Source organism: Phasianus colchicus, chromosome 17 (genome assembly GCF_987193195.1).
Source record: "Phasianus colchicus chromosome 17, bPhaCol1.hap1.1, whole genome shotgun sequence".
Lineage (NCBI taxonomy): Eukaryota > Metazoa > Chordata > Aves > Galliformes > Phasianidae > Phasianus > Phasianus colchicus.
Window position 1 is genome coordinate 6,195,285 of NC_143452.1, and position 21,302 is coordinate 6,216,586.

Genomic DNA, 21,302 nt, shown 5'->3' on the forward strand with positions numbered 1-21,302 from the left:
ATGCTACAGCTAAACACAGGGAGGTGTCAGTTGAAAAGCCGTATTCCCCAATTATGCTTCTCTAACAAGAAAGCCCAAGTCTTATTATCCATACGTTTGAGAAGAATTCTTGCATATCTGCAAGTTTGTTGGACAGGCTGGCAGGAATCGATACCATTATCAAGCTATTAAAACAGCACCAGCTCCAGGCCTGTGTACAATTCAGCTCCATCCCATACTACTCTACAAAAGAAAGAACCTTTCCTGTAAGCCTCCTTATAGCATTTATATTACTAATCTTTCCCCATTCAACACCCTTGGGCTTGATCAGCAGTGGTGAGTTGCACTGGATGTCTCTACAGTGATATTCCCCTCCCTTTTCCACTCACACTGGAGAAAATCTAATCTCTAATCTAATCTGATTCCTTTTGTTACTCAAAACCTGAAGCAAAGTGGTTATAGATCCCTTTGTGCTGCTGTCAGAGTTGTGCCAAGGGCAAGGGAATTTAGCCACCTTTAATCTGGCAAAGAGTTTTACCTTTATTCATCAACATTCTACTAGCTACAGAGCTAGGATTTGAGAGAGATATATGTATTTCTTTCTTTTTTTTTTTTAAATCACATTGCAGTTATTACTGCATTAAATAGAGTCTTGGAAACACCACAGCTTTCTGCAGAGCCCTGAGAAGTGTTTCTCTTTTTTCCTATTATAAAATCCTAAGCTTTGGCCTCCAGGACTCACTGGAATACTGAGATTTTTTCCAAATAAAAGAACAGAATGAAAAACAGCAACAGCTCCCAGGAGAGATGACATTTTACAGCAGCCCACAGCTCTATGAGGGAGATTCAGTCACTTCATTTCCCACAGAGAGGTGTGCCCAGGCTTGGGGAACAAAGCCTTCCTTTTTGCATTGAAATTCACTGCATTGTTTGCATGACATCTAAGTAAGAAAACAGTATCTTCGCTGTGCTTTCATTATAGAGACCTTAATAGGAGTCAGAAGTGAAATGCCCAGTTACACTACATTTATCTACATTCTAAAGAGACTCTCATTTAAAATGTTCAGAGGCTTATGGTGTGTCCACTCATTTCCTTAGACAACTGGATGTCAGGCCTCCTGAGCTATAATTCTTAGCAGCAGACATCATGTCCAAACTCCTATATGATCCAAGCCTTGCAGGGATGCAGATAAACCTGTTGTAACTTTCAGCAAAAGGAAGCACAGGAAATTGATGTGATACTGGCGATCAGACGTCTCCATCAGACATCTTTGCATGACTGTCTTTATCTGTATAGCAGGATACACTTACCTAGATGGAGTGTAGAACTAAAACTCTGAAGGATAAATTGCTGAATCTTTTTCATTTGTTTTATAAAAGCCTAACACTGGTTGATGCGCTGAGGTTTGAAGAAAAAGTTACTTTACTATAACGATAATCTTTCCTTTCCAATGAAAAAATGTAAAATGAGACATTAAAATGTTTGTTGCTGTTCCCCATTACACATCATCTGAATCTTATTTTTGAAAATACACAAACAAACTGCATTTTCTGCTCAGTAGAGCTCTATGCTGTAGGTGTCTGATACACAAAAATGAAGATTCAACAAAGTTAAATGCCATGACAGGAACTACAGTAAATAAGTGCTGTGATGCGTAGCCCAAAAATATTTATACTCTTTCATCTCCTGTCAAGAAAGCGATGCTTATTTTTCCCCTCCAGGTTAACTGGAAGAATTCATTTTATTTTTGGTGAAGCTTAAATTTCTCCAAGGCAGCTGTACGCCAAGTGAAAGTATCTTAGGGCTTTACCAGGAGGGCAAGCTGTATGCATTAGCAGGCCCACTGCTGAACAGTGCAGAACTACAAAAATGGCTTTAGAAGCAAACACTGAGCCCAGCCGGGAAATTTAAGTGAAAAGAAAAAAAGAGCTCTTATTTTGTCTTACAAAACAGATACGAGCATGTGTGCAAACTTGTCTAGGTCTTACAACTTATCCCAGTCTGCTTGTAAGCAGAAACAAATGCTCTGGGCAACATCACAGCTATATCACTACCTCCACTTCCACAAGATACTTTGAAGCCTAGGGAAAGGAGCTGTAGTTGCAAGAGAACTGTGAAAATCCCTGCTTGACAGTCAAGAAACATTAAACTTTGTGATTTCTGGCATTTAACATTGGTTTCTAGGGCACAGCACACTATCATGCAGAAACCTGTGTCAAGTCCTGGAAGCAGATATTTCTTTAAGAGGCAATCACTTAAATATTTAAATTCCTATATGAGGAACTCTGGAGTGCCCCAGAGATACGTTGGCTTGCAGGTAAAATGATAACCATCCAGCAGTAAAATGTAATTATGTATAAACAGTGGATTAACTCAACCAGACAAGAAAACAAAGCGCCCTTAGTTGGCAACCCCCAACCTTAAAGGTCTTTTCTTTATTAGATTGAAAGATGTGTTCTGATTCCAAGTTCTATAGCATGTAATATCTCACAAGAGCTAGATCCTGAAAAGAAGCATGCTTTAACACAAACTAAAACTCAGTGGAAAATCCAGGCTCCCCCACAACCTTTATTCCAGCTCATATCAAAAACCCAAAGGAAGACCTGTCTTTTTTTCCTCCAGTGCCTTCCAGAACAGCTACTCAAGCCACCAGATAAGTGGCTTCTACTTATTACTGAAGTTCATCAAGCTCACATTGTGCAAAACATTCCTTTAATTTAATCATTAAATCTGTTCTAGCTGGAGATTTCCCACTATCTTCAGGCAGGCTAAGTTAGCTGCTGTGCTTAGTCTTTCTGCCACCTACTGTGCTGGGCCTGTTCTAACATTTCTACTCCATCTCCTATCCTACCCAAACTCCCAAACACATGCTACTGATTGCAACGTGTGTGCAAATCAGAGAACAGAGATATCAGTACTACTGAACAAAAAACATGTTAAAAGGTACAGTGCAAAAGCAAAGAGAAGACAGCCCATACACACATTCCCTCCTCCAGCACAAACTATCTGCTATATGCATCAACAAGAGCAAATTAGGACTTCAATACCTACTAGACATGACTCTAACAGCAGCTGCAGCCTCAGCAGAGATCCTGCTTCCCTCTGCTAACACTATTCACCTTGAACATACAAAGGATCCCTTAGTGGAAGAAGACACGTTACATTTTTCTGTGTGTCAGAAATCCATTATTTCCTTCCCAGCCCCAGTCATCATCAAATGGTTTTTGCATTAGTGTGCATTACGGTCTCCTTACTGCTATAGCAATCACAGATGTTAATTCAAAGTCATTACTTGAGGCTCCAATCAGAAATAAATAGCCATGACCTTTCCCTGTTGGATTTTTCATACAATTCACTCGTTTCCCTCGGTGAATCTCTCTCAATTGACATTGTTTTCTTTGGGGAAAAGGACCGATCACACAAATCTTGCTAAGAAAAGATTCCCATAGAAACATACAGCTGCCACAGCTGAGACCTAAATCATCACGCTGTGTCTCATCAGTTCTTCTTTTTGTTAAGAGGAAGAGATTCCATTCCCTTTCACAGAGAAGTGAAAAGTGACACTGTCTGATCAGTTACCTGCCAGCAAGGCTCCCTCCCGCACAGACGCTAGAATTCAAGGTTTCTACAGGATAACGAAGTCCTCTCTCACTGCCAGCAATCCCACAAAAACACTTGAGCTGTACACATCTTTAGTTTACACAGATGTTTTCTGAACCCCATCTCTGTTGCCACATTTGATGCCAAAGTAGAAACAAACTGCTTCAACAGCTAGAAATATTCTAACTTCCAGCCTAAATTGATTTATGAGTAGCAGGATACTTTTTTTCTGCACAAAACTGTATGCTCCCGTTCAGTACTACCTGGCCCTCATTCCAATTAGACATCATTTCTTTACACCAGCTCACAATTTGGAGATTCAGACTTCTGGGCTCTCAGCTCAACTTCAGTCCTCGAACACTACACATCACTGAAATCCAAGAACTACAAGATGAACGAACAGTTTATCAACAGAAAGTCTGGGGGACTTTCTATGCTGCAAACTGTATCTGAAGTGAGGCAGGTGGGACAACACACAAATGAAAAATCAGGTATTCAGCTGAATTTAATATTACAATTATATAATTAATTGACTCCAGTAATTGGACTGTGGTACCGAATATTCCCACTGCTGCGTTAGGTAGCGAAGAGTCTAAGGAGTGCAGCCTAAACAGAAACTAGATGAGCAGTGGAGAGAAAAAAAAACCAAACAGAAACACCAAAAGGGGAATTGATTTGTCTGAGGTCCCACACTGAGCCCCAACAACTCCAAATCATCCTCTCCCAAACCAAACTCCAGCTCATTGCCTTTTGAACTGAGCTACACTGTTACTCTGGCCAGGATATTTGAAGATCTTGTTTGTTTTTATTAGAAGTTAGTATTGATTTTGGCAAGCTCCTTGCAGCATCCACTAATGCAACGACGGGGGCTTTAACAGTCTCAGCTAACAAGAGATGCAAATCACTAGGACCTGTACAACAACATGAAGCAAAGATACCCGTAAGTAAAACAGCCTCTGGAGATCATAATAGGCCACTTCTAACTAGAGGAGGAAAATAGTTTTGTTAATTCATGATAAGGAATACAATCCTTGAATAACATCCCTTAATAAATCATGATGTTCATTTCCATAGCTAGTTGCCTCCTAATGTTATCAGTTGGAGGGTTGATAACATTTTTAATGTATGAAGTTATCAACAAGCCATTTCTTGTTGTAATCACAGATTAAGAAACAGATGGTGCAAGTTGCTGAGCATGTGCAACTCATGCTGGAATTCAGGAACTCTGAGGATCCACCCAGTGAGCTATTAAAAGTATCAGCATTTTAGCTGGCTTGATATGATTCACTGTTATCAACAGAAGTTCTTTAGTAACCTCAGGACATACCTGCGAGCTACAAAAGAGAGAAACAAGAGACAGGTCAAAACCTTCCTAGTTTTTAAAGAAACTCCTTATAGAACCTGACTTAGTTTCCTACTTTGACTCAAGTTAAGTTCAAGCTACGGGGACCTCAGAACAAGGAGAACAGGTAATCCAATGATAATTTTGGCACCACTTTACGAAGTGCTGTAGGAAAGCACGTATTGATCACAACAGTTTGCACTGCTGCTATTTCACGCTTTGTCAGAGAACTGGGTGAAGGAACAGAGTAAGTGCCATCATTTCACTTAGGACATCTTTACGTCACTTAGGAAAAGAACATTTTTTCATGATCCTGGTACAGAACAAAGCAACCAGAGGAAGCCTGCATCACAGACTTTCATTTGCAGAATATCTGCAGGAAACTAAGTGGTAATTTGCATATTTTGCATTTTCTCCTGAAGAACACTGTCACATAAAGTAAGATTTTTAATGCCATGTAAAGAAAAATCCTATTCTTTAATCAAACACAAACATAAATACAATTTTTGGAAAGGAAAAAAAAAAGGATTTGAAAAGGAAATAGTGTAAATCCAGACAACTGATTTTCCTAGCGAAATTAGCATTGTTACTGTACTACATGACATCCTGCTACAGACAAACTCAAACTCAGCAGTGCTGCAGGTACGGCAGGTTTAGCAAACGTGCACAAAGGCAGCACATGATTTAGAGGGATTCTGTGCAGCTGTTGTTATGATACTGTGGAGTTGCTGGGAATACTCTGCAGAGCAATGCTGGTATCGTAATTGGCTTCCACAAAGCACATTAATGCAGGCTGCCAGATGAAAGTGGGTCAGCTTCCACTTACCAGTCAGTTTAGAATGAAAGGCCGAACTACAGTGAAGAGAAAGAATTTGTGTGGAATCCATTAGGTACCAGGATAAATGTTTTTTATTTCATGTGGGAAGAAAGAACTCATCTCTTTTAAATCCTTGAATATAAATGCTGAGCTGCTCTTTCATCTGAGCCTACAGTCACCCTTTGTTGGATGCAAACAACTAACAGAGCCCAAACTCTACTAACTGAAAAAGAAAACATGGCAACACGCAGATTCCCATTGCACTCAGAAGAATTTACATATATTAGCGTTGCCAGAAAAAAAAAATCCCCCATAATGGACTTTGAAACAAGGTTTTAAACAGCATGAATACCTCAACTTCATGATCCTGGTGCTCTCTTATCAAAACCATTATAGGTCAAGGAGGGTCACAGATTTGTGAAGGAAGAGCGTTTTTGGGGAGACAGAACTGCATTCACAAGCTTTCATGCTCACAAGGGCCAATTTCAAATTCTCCATCTCACATTCAAAGCTTTCCTTACCTCTCTGTCCTTGTCCCTTACCACTATTCCCTCTCAAGTCTTTGTTTCATCTCCTACTTGCACTTCAGATTCTCTGGCACTGCTCAGAATTCTCAGAGCACAGACAGTGCAGACCCCCAAAACTTGTTTGAGTCAAGAGGAAGAATGCCACCAAGCTCGCACCACGTTCTGACCCAAACTTCTCTTCATCTGGATATGAAAATCTACTTGCATGAACACTCTGGATACTGTCAATTGCATAACAGTGAGTATCCTATAGGAGACATTTGTAATACAAACGTGTATTTATATATCATAAACTCGCCCAAGACCAAATATTACTCATTTGTGCTCACTCTACTTACTGTGCAGAGCTGTGAAAGGCACCAGCAAACAGACAACAAGCATTTGTCAGTTGAGAAGTTACTCTTATTACTCTGAAAATTTTTGGGTGCACTCATATTTAGGGCAATTTACCCTCAAATAAGCACATTTATCTCCTGCTATTCCTGCTGTCTAGACACAGTACTAGGACATATTCTGTGGTTAGATGGATTGAGACTCCCTTGAGAGCCCTTCCCAGACCCTAATTGACTTGATTGTTAGGCAATTTTTCCTGATGTCCAACTTAAATATCTTTTTTGCTCAATTTCATCCTATCACTTCCAATTATGTCTGACTGAACTGTTCAAAACAATTCTCCTCTCTGCCCCCTGACAGTGAAGATGCAGCACACACATCTCTCATTAGCACACCTTCACTTTGAATGTATTGGTGATTTTTTACAGATACCAAAGTTATTTTATTACCCATAGAAGAAAACATAAGTCCGTGAATGAGTGTAGACAATACACAGTCCTGTCATTTTTTTTTTCTTCCATAACTGAGACAAGTGATAATTACAGTAATTTTTATGCACAGAGATGGTCTCAGTGACAACATGGACTTGAAAAGTCTCTCTTCCACTCTGTTTTTACAATAATGTTCAAAATAATTGAGAAGATGAAGACAAAAGCGAGTTGAAACATCTCTCAAAAGGAAAATAGTGATGGAAAAGGAAGAGCTGCATTTCCCCCAAACAACTTATGAGATGACACTGCAGCAGAACAGCAGAAACAAAGACCTCTCCCCTAAGTTTCTCAAATAGTGACAATTCAAAAAAAAAAAAAAAAAAAAAAAAAGGTTTGCTCTCAGCCACCTAAAATTTCAGCTCAAGATGTTTGATGACAACAAACTACTTACCAAAGCACTTCTTCACATTCAGGACTTTTAGCAGAAACAGGCCATTATGATCTCCTTGTCTCCTAAATCTGACAAAGAAACCTTAGGAGAAAGAGTGCTGCTGGAGAATGCTTGTGGATACAAATTGAATCCAAATGCCTGAAGAACAATGGACTCATTACACTGGTGCACTGAACTACATGATCTGCAGAGCCAGAAGGAGGTAGTTGGCTCTCCAACAGCAGAAACTGAACTAGTGTTACCTAAATAGCATATTGCTGACAACAGTTTCACTGAGACACTCAGCTCATGTCTGCAAGAATGGTAATATTCCACACAGTTACTCTGACAGCCCTTTGAGCTGCAAGGAAATGAGGCAATGCCAGTCTAATAGCTCACACATTATTAACATGTTGTCCCACCTACTCTCACCCCTTTGTCCTCAAGTTCACAGGCAGGATGTGCTATGGTCCTTGGTAGGAGCTATTCTGACTGGTACTTGGATGGCAAAGCAATGGCACTGAGAAGATTTCACTGTTTTCGAGACAATGAGAATTAACCTAGGAGTGCAGGAATCTTCACAGAAGTGGAGTTGCTGGAGACAGCTCTGCTGTACCTTTGCAGCTCTTTGGTGAGGCTGCAAAACTTCCCAGGCTGAGATGGTGTATTGATACTACTCTTCTTTTCCTAAATTCTCTTTTATGTAACGAGGATGCAAAGTGAAAATATATATTTTAATGTATGACCACAAAAGCTGTGTAAAATAAATTACACAAAAACAGCCAGTTTTGTGCCCATATATACACAGACTGTCACCATGTGTGCTTTCACAATATGTTTTCATTAACAGTGAGGATATATTGAGTGCAGAGAATGTTAGCTTTCTGTTGTTACATGTAATTCCAACTAATAAAATGAGTTAATTTAAAAATTCAAAGCAAAGGGAGCTCTGGAAAAGGCCAATTTGTTAGGTTCATTGTACATAGGTCACTCCAAAAGTAATTCCTCCTGTTTATTTCCATTGAAATTACAACAGATACAAAGAGCACAACACCACTATTTGGTAGAGCAAATCCTCAGCTACAAAACACTATTATATTTTTCAACACAGTCACCCCACCACTAGCTATGCATTATCATTAGCAATGGACAAAAGCCTGCATGCAGTGCTCATAAAAATCTGCACCAGCAGAGGTGACTGCTGTCGCTGTGACCACTGCTGAAATGCACCACCCACAGCTTCACTGTGCTCACAGCCACATTCTGCCTCCATCAATATTCAGCAAGTATTGATGAACACCAATGGGTGCCATTTTTAATGACACACCTTTGCGTCACTCACTTCCATCAGATGTCATTTTGTCAGATTGTCCCTCTGCTGCCATCTGTCGTGCAGCAACAAAACATAACAGAATACTGGTGGGAAGCTTCAACATCTGCTGCCGTACCTCTGTCTGTCTCTGATGACATAGGCCAACATAATAAAATAGGAGGTATTACTCCTGGAGCAGCCCTCATAGATTCTCATCACTAATGAATCCCAACCACATTCTATTTGGGGAATATAATGTTAGAACAGCTGAGACAGTTCTCTTAGCAGTAGTCAGGAATCAATAGAGAGGCACTCGAATCAGCAATTTCCTGACTGCCAATCTCATAAGTGCTGCAATATGGTTTTGAGCAAAGGCCACAAAATGAACAATGTGATTTATAAGCTGACATTGGCAGCGAGGTGAATGACAATGTCACACTGAAGATACTAAGCTCTGCCCATCTACAGGTCCTTACTTTCAGCCACTTGTCCTACCTGGCCAAGCTGTTCACAAGCTGTTTGATACTCAGCTCTCTGACAAAGGTCCTTCACACGCTGGTATTTGGGTAGAAAGTTTTCTTCTTGGGCATCTACCTTCTCATTTTCCCTCTTATGCAGCAGTTTACTGGAGGGAAAAAAAAACAAACAAACACAAACCACAACGTCTATTTTTGCATTAAGATATGCATACAGTTTACTGAAAAAAGGCCCAGAGAAGTACACTATCTGCCAGAACCCAAGCATTGCTAGTGGCCAAAACTTAATAGCTCACTGGAAACTAGTCCTTATCATCATCTCTCATAACACACACATAATTTATATCATCCTCAGGGAGAATACAAAACCACACAGAACTGGGACAGTGTGTTGCACATCTGACTGACAGGGCAATAACAACAGTCCATCATATCCTCCTCACTACTCATGGCTGCACTTTGCAAAACCTTCATGTCAAATGTTACTTATAAAGGCAGAGCACAGAGGGAGTGGCCAGCAGAGAAGCACGAAGAGACAAAAGATTATTCTTACTTCCATGATTTAAGGAGGAGAGTGGGGGGGTAGCAGTTGAAAAGGAAAATGAGATGCCTTCCCATCTCCCAGTCCAACTAAACCTTCTCTCCCCCCACTCCAATAGCATATTTATGCAGGCTGTAGGCAAAGGCCATGCATCCCCTCCTAGCACACAATCACTACCATTAAGTGTACTGCAGCCGCGTTCCTGCTGGCAGAGCTAATGGCTTTAGGTCTGCAGTAGAGTGGTGCTTTGGCTCTAGCTACTCAGTATCCTTCTATTTAAAAAGATTGAGCTGTGTGATTAACACTTTCCTTACCCTCTCTCCACTAGGAATGAGTCTCTCCACACTTTCATCTTTTTCTTTAAATGGAACCTGGTAGGAGATGAGGAGAGAAAGAAACAATTTATTTCCACAAAGAACAGTGATCAAATCATGTCCCAGTTTCCTCTCCCACCCCCAGCTCAGAGGAGAAGCGCTACAATAACCTCTCAGGGGGACGTGCAGTTTTATGAAGCAGGCACATAAGCCTCTCCGGTGCAAATCATGAACAAACACAGCACAGATTTGTTCTCACAGGGACAAAATCCACAACAGATTCACAGAGTACACCTATTTAAATATAAGCACTTTTAAGGCACAGGGGATTAACTGAATTGTCCCTGATCACAAAGGATCCCAAATTAAATCAGGATTTCCTGAACCCAGTTTGGACTCTTAACCACTCAAAGTATCCTATTCTAAAGCAGCTGGCTCCTTCTCCCCCTTCCCCCCATCTCCACCCCACTACTTATAAAAGCAAATCTCCTTTTTTCCCTTTTCTTTTATACTGTTGCTGATTTTCTCTAGCAGCCATCCAATCCAATTCTCCCTTCCCTGCTCTTTTACCAATAAAAGCACTGCTGGAAGGTCTCAAATATGTAATTCTGAATGCTGGTCGGCCCTTACAGTCTGATACACAACCAACCTTTTCAACTCAATTCTTCTACAGTTCACTCAAAATAAAAGGCTCTGCTACAAATGATGCCACAGAGATATTTCAAATCTATGATTCAAATAAGTGAAGACATTGAGTGGCCCACTCACTGCTACACTTACTTTTACTACATCCAGATGCCACATATGCCATACAGCAAATTTGACAAAATCTGTCAAAATGAAAGCTATCAGATGTGTAACATCAACAATCTTTAGATTTTCCTCTGAATACTGTACTCATAGGTAATAGTTTTATTAGTTTTCCTTCAAAGACACTGCACGTTGATGAATACTTCTTTTAATTTCCAGTGCAAACACATACATTTTTACATGCACGTTTTCTTCTCTTACCTATTCACTGGTCTCTCGGAATCCAGAAGTTTTAGAATAGATTTACCATCCATATCAGATGGAATATCCAACCCAGCAATATCCAAAATCGTAGGTGCAAGATCAATATTCAACACAATGTGAGGATTCCTGTAAAAACATATATAGGAACATGATTTAAAGTATCTGCAATTACACCAAGCAACTACAGCTCTTCCACAGAGACCTAAAAAAGCTTATTTTGTGATGCAAATGCTATGAAATTTCATGGAAGGAATTAAAATGCAAGACAGAGATAAGTTGTGCAACCTCAAGAGGGACTAATTACTAAATTTTTTTTAAATTTACTAAAATTTAAAACTTTAGCATTTACTAGAATGCAAAGTTGTTCATATGGCAAAGTTAGTTAATTATTGCAAAAGAGGTTCAAAAGTTGTTCAAAACAAGAGAGAGAGAGAGAATGGGAAAGCAATACCATTGTCTTACAGCACCAAAGTGTCTGCCAAATATGCTGATTACTTGATTAAAAAATAAATCTGGCAGCTAGCACATGCTTTATCTCTTTCAAAAAATGGCATGGAAGTACATACTGTAGCTCATATCACAGTAAGCATGTTCTGATAAGAACATGAGGAGAAATACATTGCCAGATACTACAGCAAATAACTGAAAGTTGCTGTTATCATGGTGTCTGACAAAATGGGAAAGCAATAATGGAGAGAACATAAAAAGGAGAAAATTTAAGTTAAAGACGTTTTATAGTATCAGCCTCCCCAGATTCACAGCTACCCTGTGAATCTATTCTGCAAACACAGACTCCCCAAAGTTCACTGTGTTTGCCATGCCCTGTTTTTTAGCAAAGCAGTGGCACATGCTTCTCAGCCACCGCAGTTAACAGGGCACTGTTTGAACCTAAACTCGCTTAAAATTCAGTTCCAGTATTGGCATCAACTCCAGACCAGTACAGACAGCTCCCATCTCCAAATCCCTTCAAGTGCCACAGCCAAATATGAGTGTGTTCATGGGAGATGCTTAGACCAGCATTCTATCATGCAACTTGCTTTTACTACAGATCAAGTTCTGCTGAAGTGCTCAAAGTCTATGTTGCACTTTAAAAGCTTATTTCAAATATCTCTGTGAAGAACTTGTCTTATTCACAACATTATACACAGTTTATCAGCTGCATACTATTTCTTTCAAAACAAATACAGGCTGATAGGGAATTTTTGAAAACTGGAAAAAAGGGAAAGTGAACATATTGCTACAGAGACAATCTTCTACAGCACTGAACATAAAGAATGACCGTGCTATGAACCACAGGCACAAAAGAAGGGCTGGGACCAGATGGACTGCTACACATGTATGTCAGTGCAAAATTTTAGCTCACAGTACAAGACAGAAGAAAGCTGCTAAACTCACACTAATTAATGAGACACCATTTAAAAATTACTGCATTTTTGAACAAGCAAGCAAACAGGCACTGACAAGATGATGAATTAAATTGATGTACCTAATTTGATTTTAATTACTAATAATTGTGGTGTAGCATATTTGGTAATACAAATGAGAACTTAGTAATGACTTGCAACAGTGAATGCTATTAAATCTTTGTTGGTATCAAAAGGGAGTCATGGCAATTACTCTGCAGTGAAAAGAAAGTTCACAGAAAACACAAATGATTGAGGCTCTAACATTTGAAGAAAATCAGGCTAAAAAGGAAGATCAATTTATTATCTGATATATTTTCCCCTCCAAGGTATTTTATCCTTTTCTTCCCATTTGTTGATGGGCTCTGTTTTGCCAGACTCTGTCAAACTAACTCTTCAGATTCTAAAATAAATATATTTTCATCCTTACAAATCACACAAAAACAAAATTCAGTGGGAAGATTTTACAGGTTTTACGAGGCCAGCTATGAAGATTTTTGGACCAGTGCAGACAAGGGCTGGCTGGCCCCAAGCACTGCAGGTTGCAGCTTATTCCACTTTGGCCATATTAGCATTACTGCTTTATTGAGACCAAAACCTGCAGTTGATGGGAAATAGAGTAAGTTTGAAAAGGCTAATCCAGTTCTCTGGAAAGTCTCTGCTGCTGCAGACAAATCTGCAGGGCTGGAGTAGTATGTTTAATTCCATCTGCCCTATAATCCTGTGTGTTGTGCAGGCAGCCCCCCACCCAATTTGAAACCATGAGGCAGCTTTCACAGTGCAACTCTTCTTACCATTTAACATTACTGAAAGTCATCCCAGTACACCAAGAGTTTCACAAGATTCAACCTTACCTGTTTCTTATCCAATTTACAGAATTTTATAGCATTATTTTTGGCAGAGTATTGGATCTGCTTAGGGCAGAAGTCACAAAGTGTCAGATGCACTCACTGGCCATCCAGATCTTTGTGCTTCAGAACACTCCAGCTCCCCTGCCTGTGTCTTTTTCTCTTCCTAGTCTTCTCTGTTCTAAATCCTCTTTACTCTCCTCCTCTCAAACTCATGGGTTCAGACTTTCTCCCTTATGTCACCTTCCATTGGATCAACCTTCTATTTCTCTACCAAATTCAATCCTTCCTCTTTCCCCAGTAATGTTATTCACTCACATTCTTCTGTGCTTCACAAAGATGTTCAGTGTAAACAGAAAAAACAGAAGAACACATTACCAAACAAATAATAAAAACCCCAAAGATTTTCAGTACTTCACAACTTCAACTGAAATCAGCAGCTGAACACTTGGTGCTAAAAATCAAATCATGCCTAACATTCAGTTTAACTACGAGAACTGCTTAATTCACATGTAGAACTACTGTACATAAGCATATATACACACTGCAACATCCACAGAATCTAACATTTTTGTCCCTACTCATAATTTGAATCAATGAATTTAACTAGTAAATGGAACAAGGTTTATTCATAACTACTTGCTACTGGATGATGTGTTGGAACTGTTCTGCTGTAATGAAAAAAATGGTGTGTGGAAGAGTGTGTGTGTTAATTATGCTAAAACATGCACATTTATATAAATAAAAGGCAGCAAATTATGGCACTCTGTCCAAAATCATTACTTAAGTGCAAATATTTGCTATTGAAATAATTGCTTAGAAAGTGTATTTACATAATTTCTTAGCTGATCAAAGCTACCAATTTAATTAACAGTCATATTCGGCATGCTTGTGTGAATCTGACAAACAACCCTAACCATGTAATCTCAAAGGATGAACCAAAGGGAGTTTGTGGATGATAATTGTGGATAAACTATTACATACATTCTTCTTCATAAGCTGAAACAAATGACTTCAGTAAGAGATTTAATTAATGTCTGGCAACAATAATTTACTGTAGCAGTGAACATTATACCATACATGTTTTACCTTGAAAATGTTACAGATGTGTGTAATACTTGCATTCCTCAAAAGAAGACTAACAAATGTTTTCTACAATGGACCCAATTCCAAGTGGCTTTTTCAACTACAGCCATAAAAGCCTTGTGCTGCACACCTGTGCAACCAAAAAGGTAACGGTAAAAACTGCTTGATGCTGTTATACAAGCACGTGCTCTCAATTCTGCTAGCTGAGACAGACTTATTTTGCTGCCAAAGATGAGCAGGAAGTCAGTCAGAACGTGCAGAATTTTGTGCCTCCGCTTGTATGCCACGTCAGTATGACCAGAGATACGAACACAGAATTTTTCTGGTAGCTACATATACACATGCACACACAATAGAGAAGAACTTACAAGGACCCAGCCTCCACGTTTGGCCCTCGGACATAGAAAGGAACTCTGATATCAAACTCATATGGCATCGATTTTCCCTTCACCAGCCCAAACTGACCAATATGATAACCATGATCTGCTGTGTATATTATATATGTATTGTCCAGTTCACCAGTTTCAACCAGTGTGTTGTAAATCTGAAAAAAAAGCAAAAAAACCCACAGTATTGTTTCAGTGAGATGTACCATATACAGATATTGGAGATAATTTGCAGTCTATGTGTAATCTACAACCAACAGCAACCCCAGATGTCACTGAGTTATCACACTGATCTATTCCAAATAATTTATAACCACAAAATATGTACTGATTGAATATTGCAGCTATATATTACAAGGCAAATCCCCATTTTCTGTTTTTAGGTAAACATGTTAACATCCCATAGTTTCAAAAATGCTTGGGTTCAGCATTTTGCATGAGAACTGTCAAAACAGCATTAAGTACATTTTTGCATTTGATGTTATTTTGATAACACAGATGAGAGTTTCAAGGTGATGAGCGTTTCTGAAATTCTCTCTCCACCTTTATCTTTTCCCGTCAGCAAGCAATTCTAATAAAATGACAGCATTTTGCATCTCACACTTCTTTAAGCAACACTTAACAATCTTGCCTTCAGACAAATGAGTTCTCATTATGTAGAATATCTGCAAAATCTCTTCCAGATAAACACCACTCAGTTTCACTAGAGCCAGAGAACTAACACAGCATGTTCTCTTAATTTTTTATTTGTGGTTGCTTCTATTGATTTATATGAGAATCTTCATGTGAAATACACCAACATGAGCACCACAGATCAATTTTTATGTACTATTTTCACTTGTCAAGGTCCTAAAATGGTGAGGCACTAAGTCATGTCTTACACATTTGAAGACAAAACAGCACTGAAAAAAACCCCACTCTTTTTTGTTACTTTGTTGTTGTTGCTGCTGTTTTCACTTTCTTTAATACTGAAAGACTGTTAGATACAATTCAGATGAAAGGATCAGACCAATTTGGGGGTTACAGCTAGAAACAACCCAACCAATTTTTCCTGCAGTAAATATGCATATTAAATTAATCCAAAGTCAAACAATTTTGCAGTAAAATAGATAATCTCTAATACTGATATCTGATGTATCTGAGCAGGTTCATTAATCTGCAGTAGAGATCACACTTGCCTGAATCAGTAATTATAAGTCATTACTAACAAGTTCATGCAATGGCATCCAGATAACCTCATCTTCGCCTTCCAGAACTCTTATTTTATGCTCTACCATTTTGATTAAGAATGCCAAGAGATAAGCAGAAAATTGCAACACCTTTAAATCTGCCTTCTTACAACTGGAAGCAAACCCACTCTTTCTCACAGTAGTTATTAGCTAATTCAGATATATCAGTTCAAAGTTCTCACTGTTATATAAAGCAGATTTAATTTTAAAAGAAAATAGAAATCTACCTATATACTTATTTACTTTTAACATTTAACATCCTAGGTGTGATTTATCATGGGATTGTTCTTTTTTTTTAATTTTTTTAATTTTCTGAGTTCTCCCAGAAACCCCGTGTATCAGCACCAAAATAGGTCCACTGCCACATACATATCTTCAACAGGCTGTAGGATGGCTTTGCACTATTAGAACATATATTTTTAAAGTTTAGGATTAACATTTTGTTTTCAGTAATGTGTCTACAGCAACAAAATAGCTGACTTGGAAAACCCAGCTATTTAAAAACTGAAACAGTCCTTTTTCTCTTACCTGCATATGCATCACAGTTTGAAGCTTAACTCAAGAAACAAACCCATATTGACCTGAAAAGTGATGGCTAATCTTACCATCTCCATAGAATCATCCACAGACATGAGCGTTTGAAGGCGCTTTCTTTGTAACATGTTAGTGAACTCCATGTGTATAGGCTTCATGGGACCCGTGTACCTCATTATCCAGTGCTTGTCTGGGTTTGGAGCATAGTTATAGCTAGGAGTGCTAAGAAGCAAAGAGAAAAGTAGAATATTTTAGCAGTGCAAAAAAATAATAATAATGTATAACAATAATTCCTATTTCATCAATACTACAGGACTTACTCTCTGAGGTACACAAGAAAATATTGAGTTCAGAAGAGTTTCGTTCTTTATGTTCTATAAGAGATAGGAAAAACCTCCGTGGGGAATAAAACCTATTAAAAGAGTAAACATTGTTTCTGCAGTGTCATCAGACTAACACAGATATTTTTCAAGGCCAAGACACTACCCTCAGAAGTCTAACTTCACAACTGGGATGTATTAGGACACATTATCAGGTCAAAAAGCATGTACTACTGGTTATTTTCTACTCATGTAATTCATCACTTTGCTTTCATCCTGCCCACATTAGCACAGTGCAAGCTGTTTAACAGTAACTATAAAACATGTTGAGAAGCTTCTAATTTTTTTTTTTTTAATCAGCCTTTTTCAATTTAACATGACTGGCTACTTTCATACTTCAGCACTCATGTACCCAGAGCAGCAGAGGCACCCTACCTGGTGGTATCAAACTGCATGTGAGCTCATGGCAAGCAGAAGTGGATATATAGCCAGATTTTAAAGACCTGCCAAAAAAAGCAGGAGTGAGGGGAAATAGGACTGTATTTTGTCAATACTTTCAAGCCACTAACTCATTTGCAATCATAAGAAACTTTCAAATTCCAGTGAGTTCAAACTAAAACCAGATTAATTAAACTTCTTGTAAAAATCCCAAGAGCTGGAATCAATATCCTTCTGGAATCTCATGGCTCCTCCAAATACTCATAACCTTGTAACCATCAAAGTGATGAGGAGAAGAAATATTACTGATAGTCCATTATCTCACATAGTTAGCAGTTTCAGAAATTGCTCTTCCCTTCATAATTATATCATTCTAAGTTAGCCAAATCTAAATAAAAGACTTATTTTAGTACATCATTATCATGGCGTTGACTCTCTGTATCACCAGCTCACTTCAAAGTTATATTTGTAGCTTATATTTACAATAAATACTATTTTTATCTTCCATCAATATCCCTCAAAAGCTTTTTTTATTGCTTAAGACTAAGAACCACATTTGTCAGTTTCTTCATGTCCTGGTTCACACACATCTCAGGTAGAGTCTAAAACATTAGAAATTACTTTTCCTAGATGATCTGTTGAGTTTCTCTTTTTCAATCAAAGCAATAAACTTAGTTTGCAAAAGTGCAAGCTAAGAGGGTGACACAGTAATACAGGAAAAAAATAGCAGATACTCAGCTACTTTCTTCTTCCCAAACACAATTTCCTGACAAACTCAGCTCCTGCTTGGCAAATACCTACACTGTCATTTTTGTGTGTGCAACAGAGCAGCAGGGTAAGTCATTAAGATAAACAACAGTAATATAAGCTGAAACTTCTCCTTGAAGTTAGTGTTTCTAATGCACCTTTGCATATGACAGGTAATCTTAGATTTTTACATAAAGATGAAATTAATAATCTGACAGTGAAATGTTCTATGCAGAAAGCCTTTGTTAGATGCTATCTGAAAAATGTGCAAAGGTGGCAAATGGAAGCTTCTTCATATAGGGAGGAAAGGGCTGGTGTTTATTCTCTGTGTATTGTTAATAGCCTCTTGAATTTCAGAACGTTATTGTGGCTGAAATAATGACATTGCTCCTTTGAAAATGCTGACAGTTATGGAAACTGTTGCTATGTGATGCCCAGAATGAATCAAAAATGCTTGGCACACTCCTTTTCAGCTTACTTTGTGATTTCCTGGCTGATTTGAAACCTCCCGCTGTTTAATCCAACCAAAGCCCATGATTTTCTTTGATTACTACAAATGTAACTCTCTTACACTTAACAGATTTGTCTGTCTTATAGGAAAAATACACGAATGTAACTCTCCTAGTAGTTGGTTAAGATAACCTCTTCAAGTGTACTCAGATGATAAATCCCAGTCTGACTGCATTTGACCTTGGAAAAGATGGGTGGTAAAGTGTAACCTCTACAGAGATAACATTTCTGATCGCTGTCAAACTGCCAAACTGTGCCATTCTCTGCAGCCCTCAATACAAGCAGTAAGAAATGAGAACTGGCCATGCAGCCTACAGATTTGCTTGCTGAATGCTGATTGACGAGGCTAAATTTCACGTCAGACCAGAAATGCACACAAACAGGAGTTGTACAGAAAAAGGACAGTGACTGCAGCGTAGGGTACAATATTCGTGCCAGCTAGCACATCTAACAATAGAAGCATGAGAACAACAACATAAATTAGCAACAGAAATAATGCTTGGATCTCAAGCAAAGGAACACGCTGATTGTCAGCCTAAGCTAATATAAAAATTTAGCAGCATGGATTTTAATAATGCTAAGCAGTGCAGTGTGGCCAGCATAAGCATTACGGATGCATCTTCTCTCTGCGGCTATAGCTTAAGAATCCACATGCAGACTTCAATGGTGCTGACACAAACAGAGGTTTGAAGCCATGCTACATGGTGTATTGCCTTCTGGTTTCAGGGCTGGGCAATGACTTTGTTCATATTACTGCTTTAGGGCAATTCATACGAAGTGTTCTGATCTTTCTCTGCTGGTCCAGAAGATAACAAAACAGTGAGAACTGCACACATTGTCACTGGGAGAATTATCTGTCACTGAGATTCCCTTGGGATGTGGGAACAGAAGGAAGAATGGAAACAAGAGAACTGATCTATGTATACAGTGAGGGAATGATGCACGTTCTGCACTTTTGAATTTAATCTTAAAACCAAGCTAATAAAGATCTCTATTTTAATATAATTAAATGAAAAGTGCTTAAAATAAGATTGGCAGTTTCTTTGCACAGGAAACATATACAATTCTATGTTTTGTGTTTTTTTTTTATATATATATATATATATATATATATATATATGGTCCATAATCTCTTAGGATAATTTATTTCTTTACAAACAAAATATCATTTTTGTAGAACTATATTTCCAGTATAATTGTTACCACTGCAAGAAGAATCACCTGCAATTACAAACAGATTCATGTAACTATTTTATAATTACGAAGATAAACCTGGTTTATCTAAAAATGAAGTTACACCATAAACAAAAGAAGAATAGATGTAGTTTATATTTTTAATTGCAGGCCTTCCTTCTATTCTTTTGCTCTGATCCACCAGTGCTTCAGAACTGTCTTTGTTAGCACAGCAAGAATTAAGAAATACAATTCTAAGTTCCACTGCAGCTAGATAATAAGGAAAGGTTTGGTTGGTTTTTTTTTTGACTCCATTTTAAATGAAGTGAAAAGGCTCAAATGGATTTCACTGGACTTTGGATTAGTCCTGAGCAGCTTTAGCTACCAACTGATTATTTCAATCAGTTACCAGTTCCTTCACAAATCCAAAGCAGAACAGAATTCCCCTCAAAAGAAAAAAAAAAACCAACAACAAAAGCCAGGCATGCAGGAATAAAGTTACAAGTGATGAACATCAATGAAGGCACAAAGACATGAATTAGAAAAATACTGATTTTTTACAGTTTGCTAAAAGATAATTGAGGTGAATAATTTCATTTATCATCCTGTACTGAAGAATTACAGAGCTGTACATGCAGAAAGCCTCTGTAGTATAAACAAGAACTATCTCACCATGATATTGCATTGGAGCTTATTAAAACTTTAACTTGGTAACTAGACAGTACTGGTTTGATGACTTCAGTTGTTTTCAAAACGCTGTACAGCATCCTTTATGGACATACCAGCTCACTCAGAAACTGCCAGTCTAAGGCAGCCTCTCTTCTGATATAAAGATAGAAGTAATAATTAATGCATACTATGTGATTTTTGTAATAGCTACAAAATACTGTCCAAGGGATTCCACATGAATAATCCTCCCCAAAAAATCTCCAAAATCTCTTCCTATATGTTTGTGACAAAGTCATGCCAAGAGTATTACAAAATAAATAAATAAATAAATAAAAATCACCCAAAATTTATACTCCTGGAAATATCAGGGTTTTATTTTTCCTTACATGTGTTGTGAAGCATTAGGAAAGAGATGTGAATATTGAGGGGCTGAATCTTCAGGGCCATGAGGTGCAGCATGGCTTATAACCATCAAAACAGGCCTGTGAGGATACATCTTCTTTGATATTCTGAAGAAGGTAATACTGTCATTGGTTATCAGATCAGTGAGATAATCCTGCAAGTAGAATGAAAAGTATAATGAGATATTTCAAAAATAATGTCATGTTGGGGTGTGATGTGAAGGGGAGGTATCATAAAAAAAAAAGGAAAAAGGAAGCTACTTAGCTCAGAAAAGGAAAGAGAAGGAGATAAATTACAGACATTAAAACATACACCAAATAATTCTTTCTTCACTGTCTAGAAAAACAAAAAACAACAGAAATGAAGGACAGTGAAGAAGCTCAAATAGGACTCTTTCTTCTCACTGTGAAGATCACAATACTAAACATAATGACAAGGTT

The 21,302-nt window shown here is 38.2% G+C and overlaps 1 protein-coding gene across 12 annotated transcripts in view; it reads right to left on the reverse strand.

The window, feature by feature from the left end:
• SULF2 (sulfatase 2) overlaps positions 1-21,302 on the reverse strand; it is a 137,384-nt gene that overhangs the window by 15,543 nt on the left and 100,539 nt on the right. For 11 of the 12 annotated variants that reach the window (XM_090152182.1, XM_090152186.1, XM_090152183.1 and 8 more), the window contains 6 exons: positions 20,847-21,016; positions 16,675-16,825; positions 14,823-14,998; positions 11,115-11,243; positions 10,104-10,160; positions 9,268-9,397 (listed from right to left, as the gene is read on the reverse strand). In XM_090152182.1, coding sequence (XP_090008308.1) covers positions 9,268-9,397; positions 10,104-10,160; positions 11,115-11,243; positions 14,823-14,998; positions 16,675-16,825; positions 20,847-21,016 — 813 coding nt within the window. Of the gene's footprint in view, positions 1-9,267; positions 9,398-10,099; positions 10,161-11,114; positions 11,244-14,822; positions 14,999-16,674; positions 16,826-20,846; positions 21,017-21,302 lie in introns of those variants that run through there. The other variant, XM_090152189.1, reaches the window with a different exon arrangement.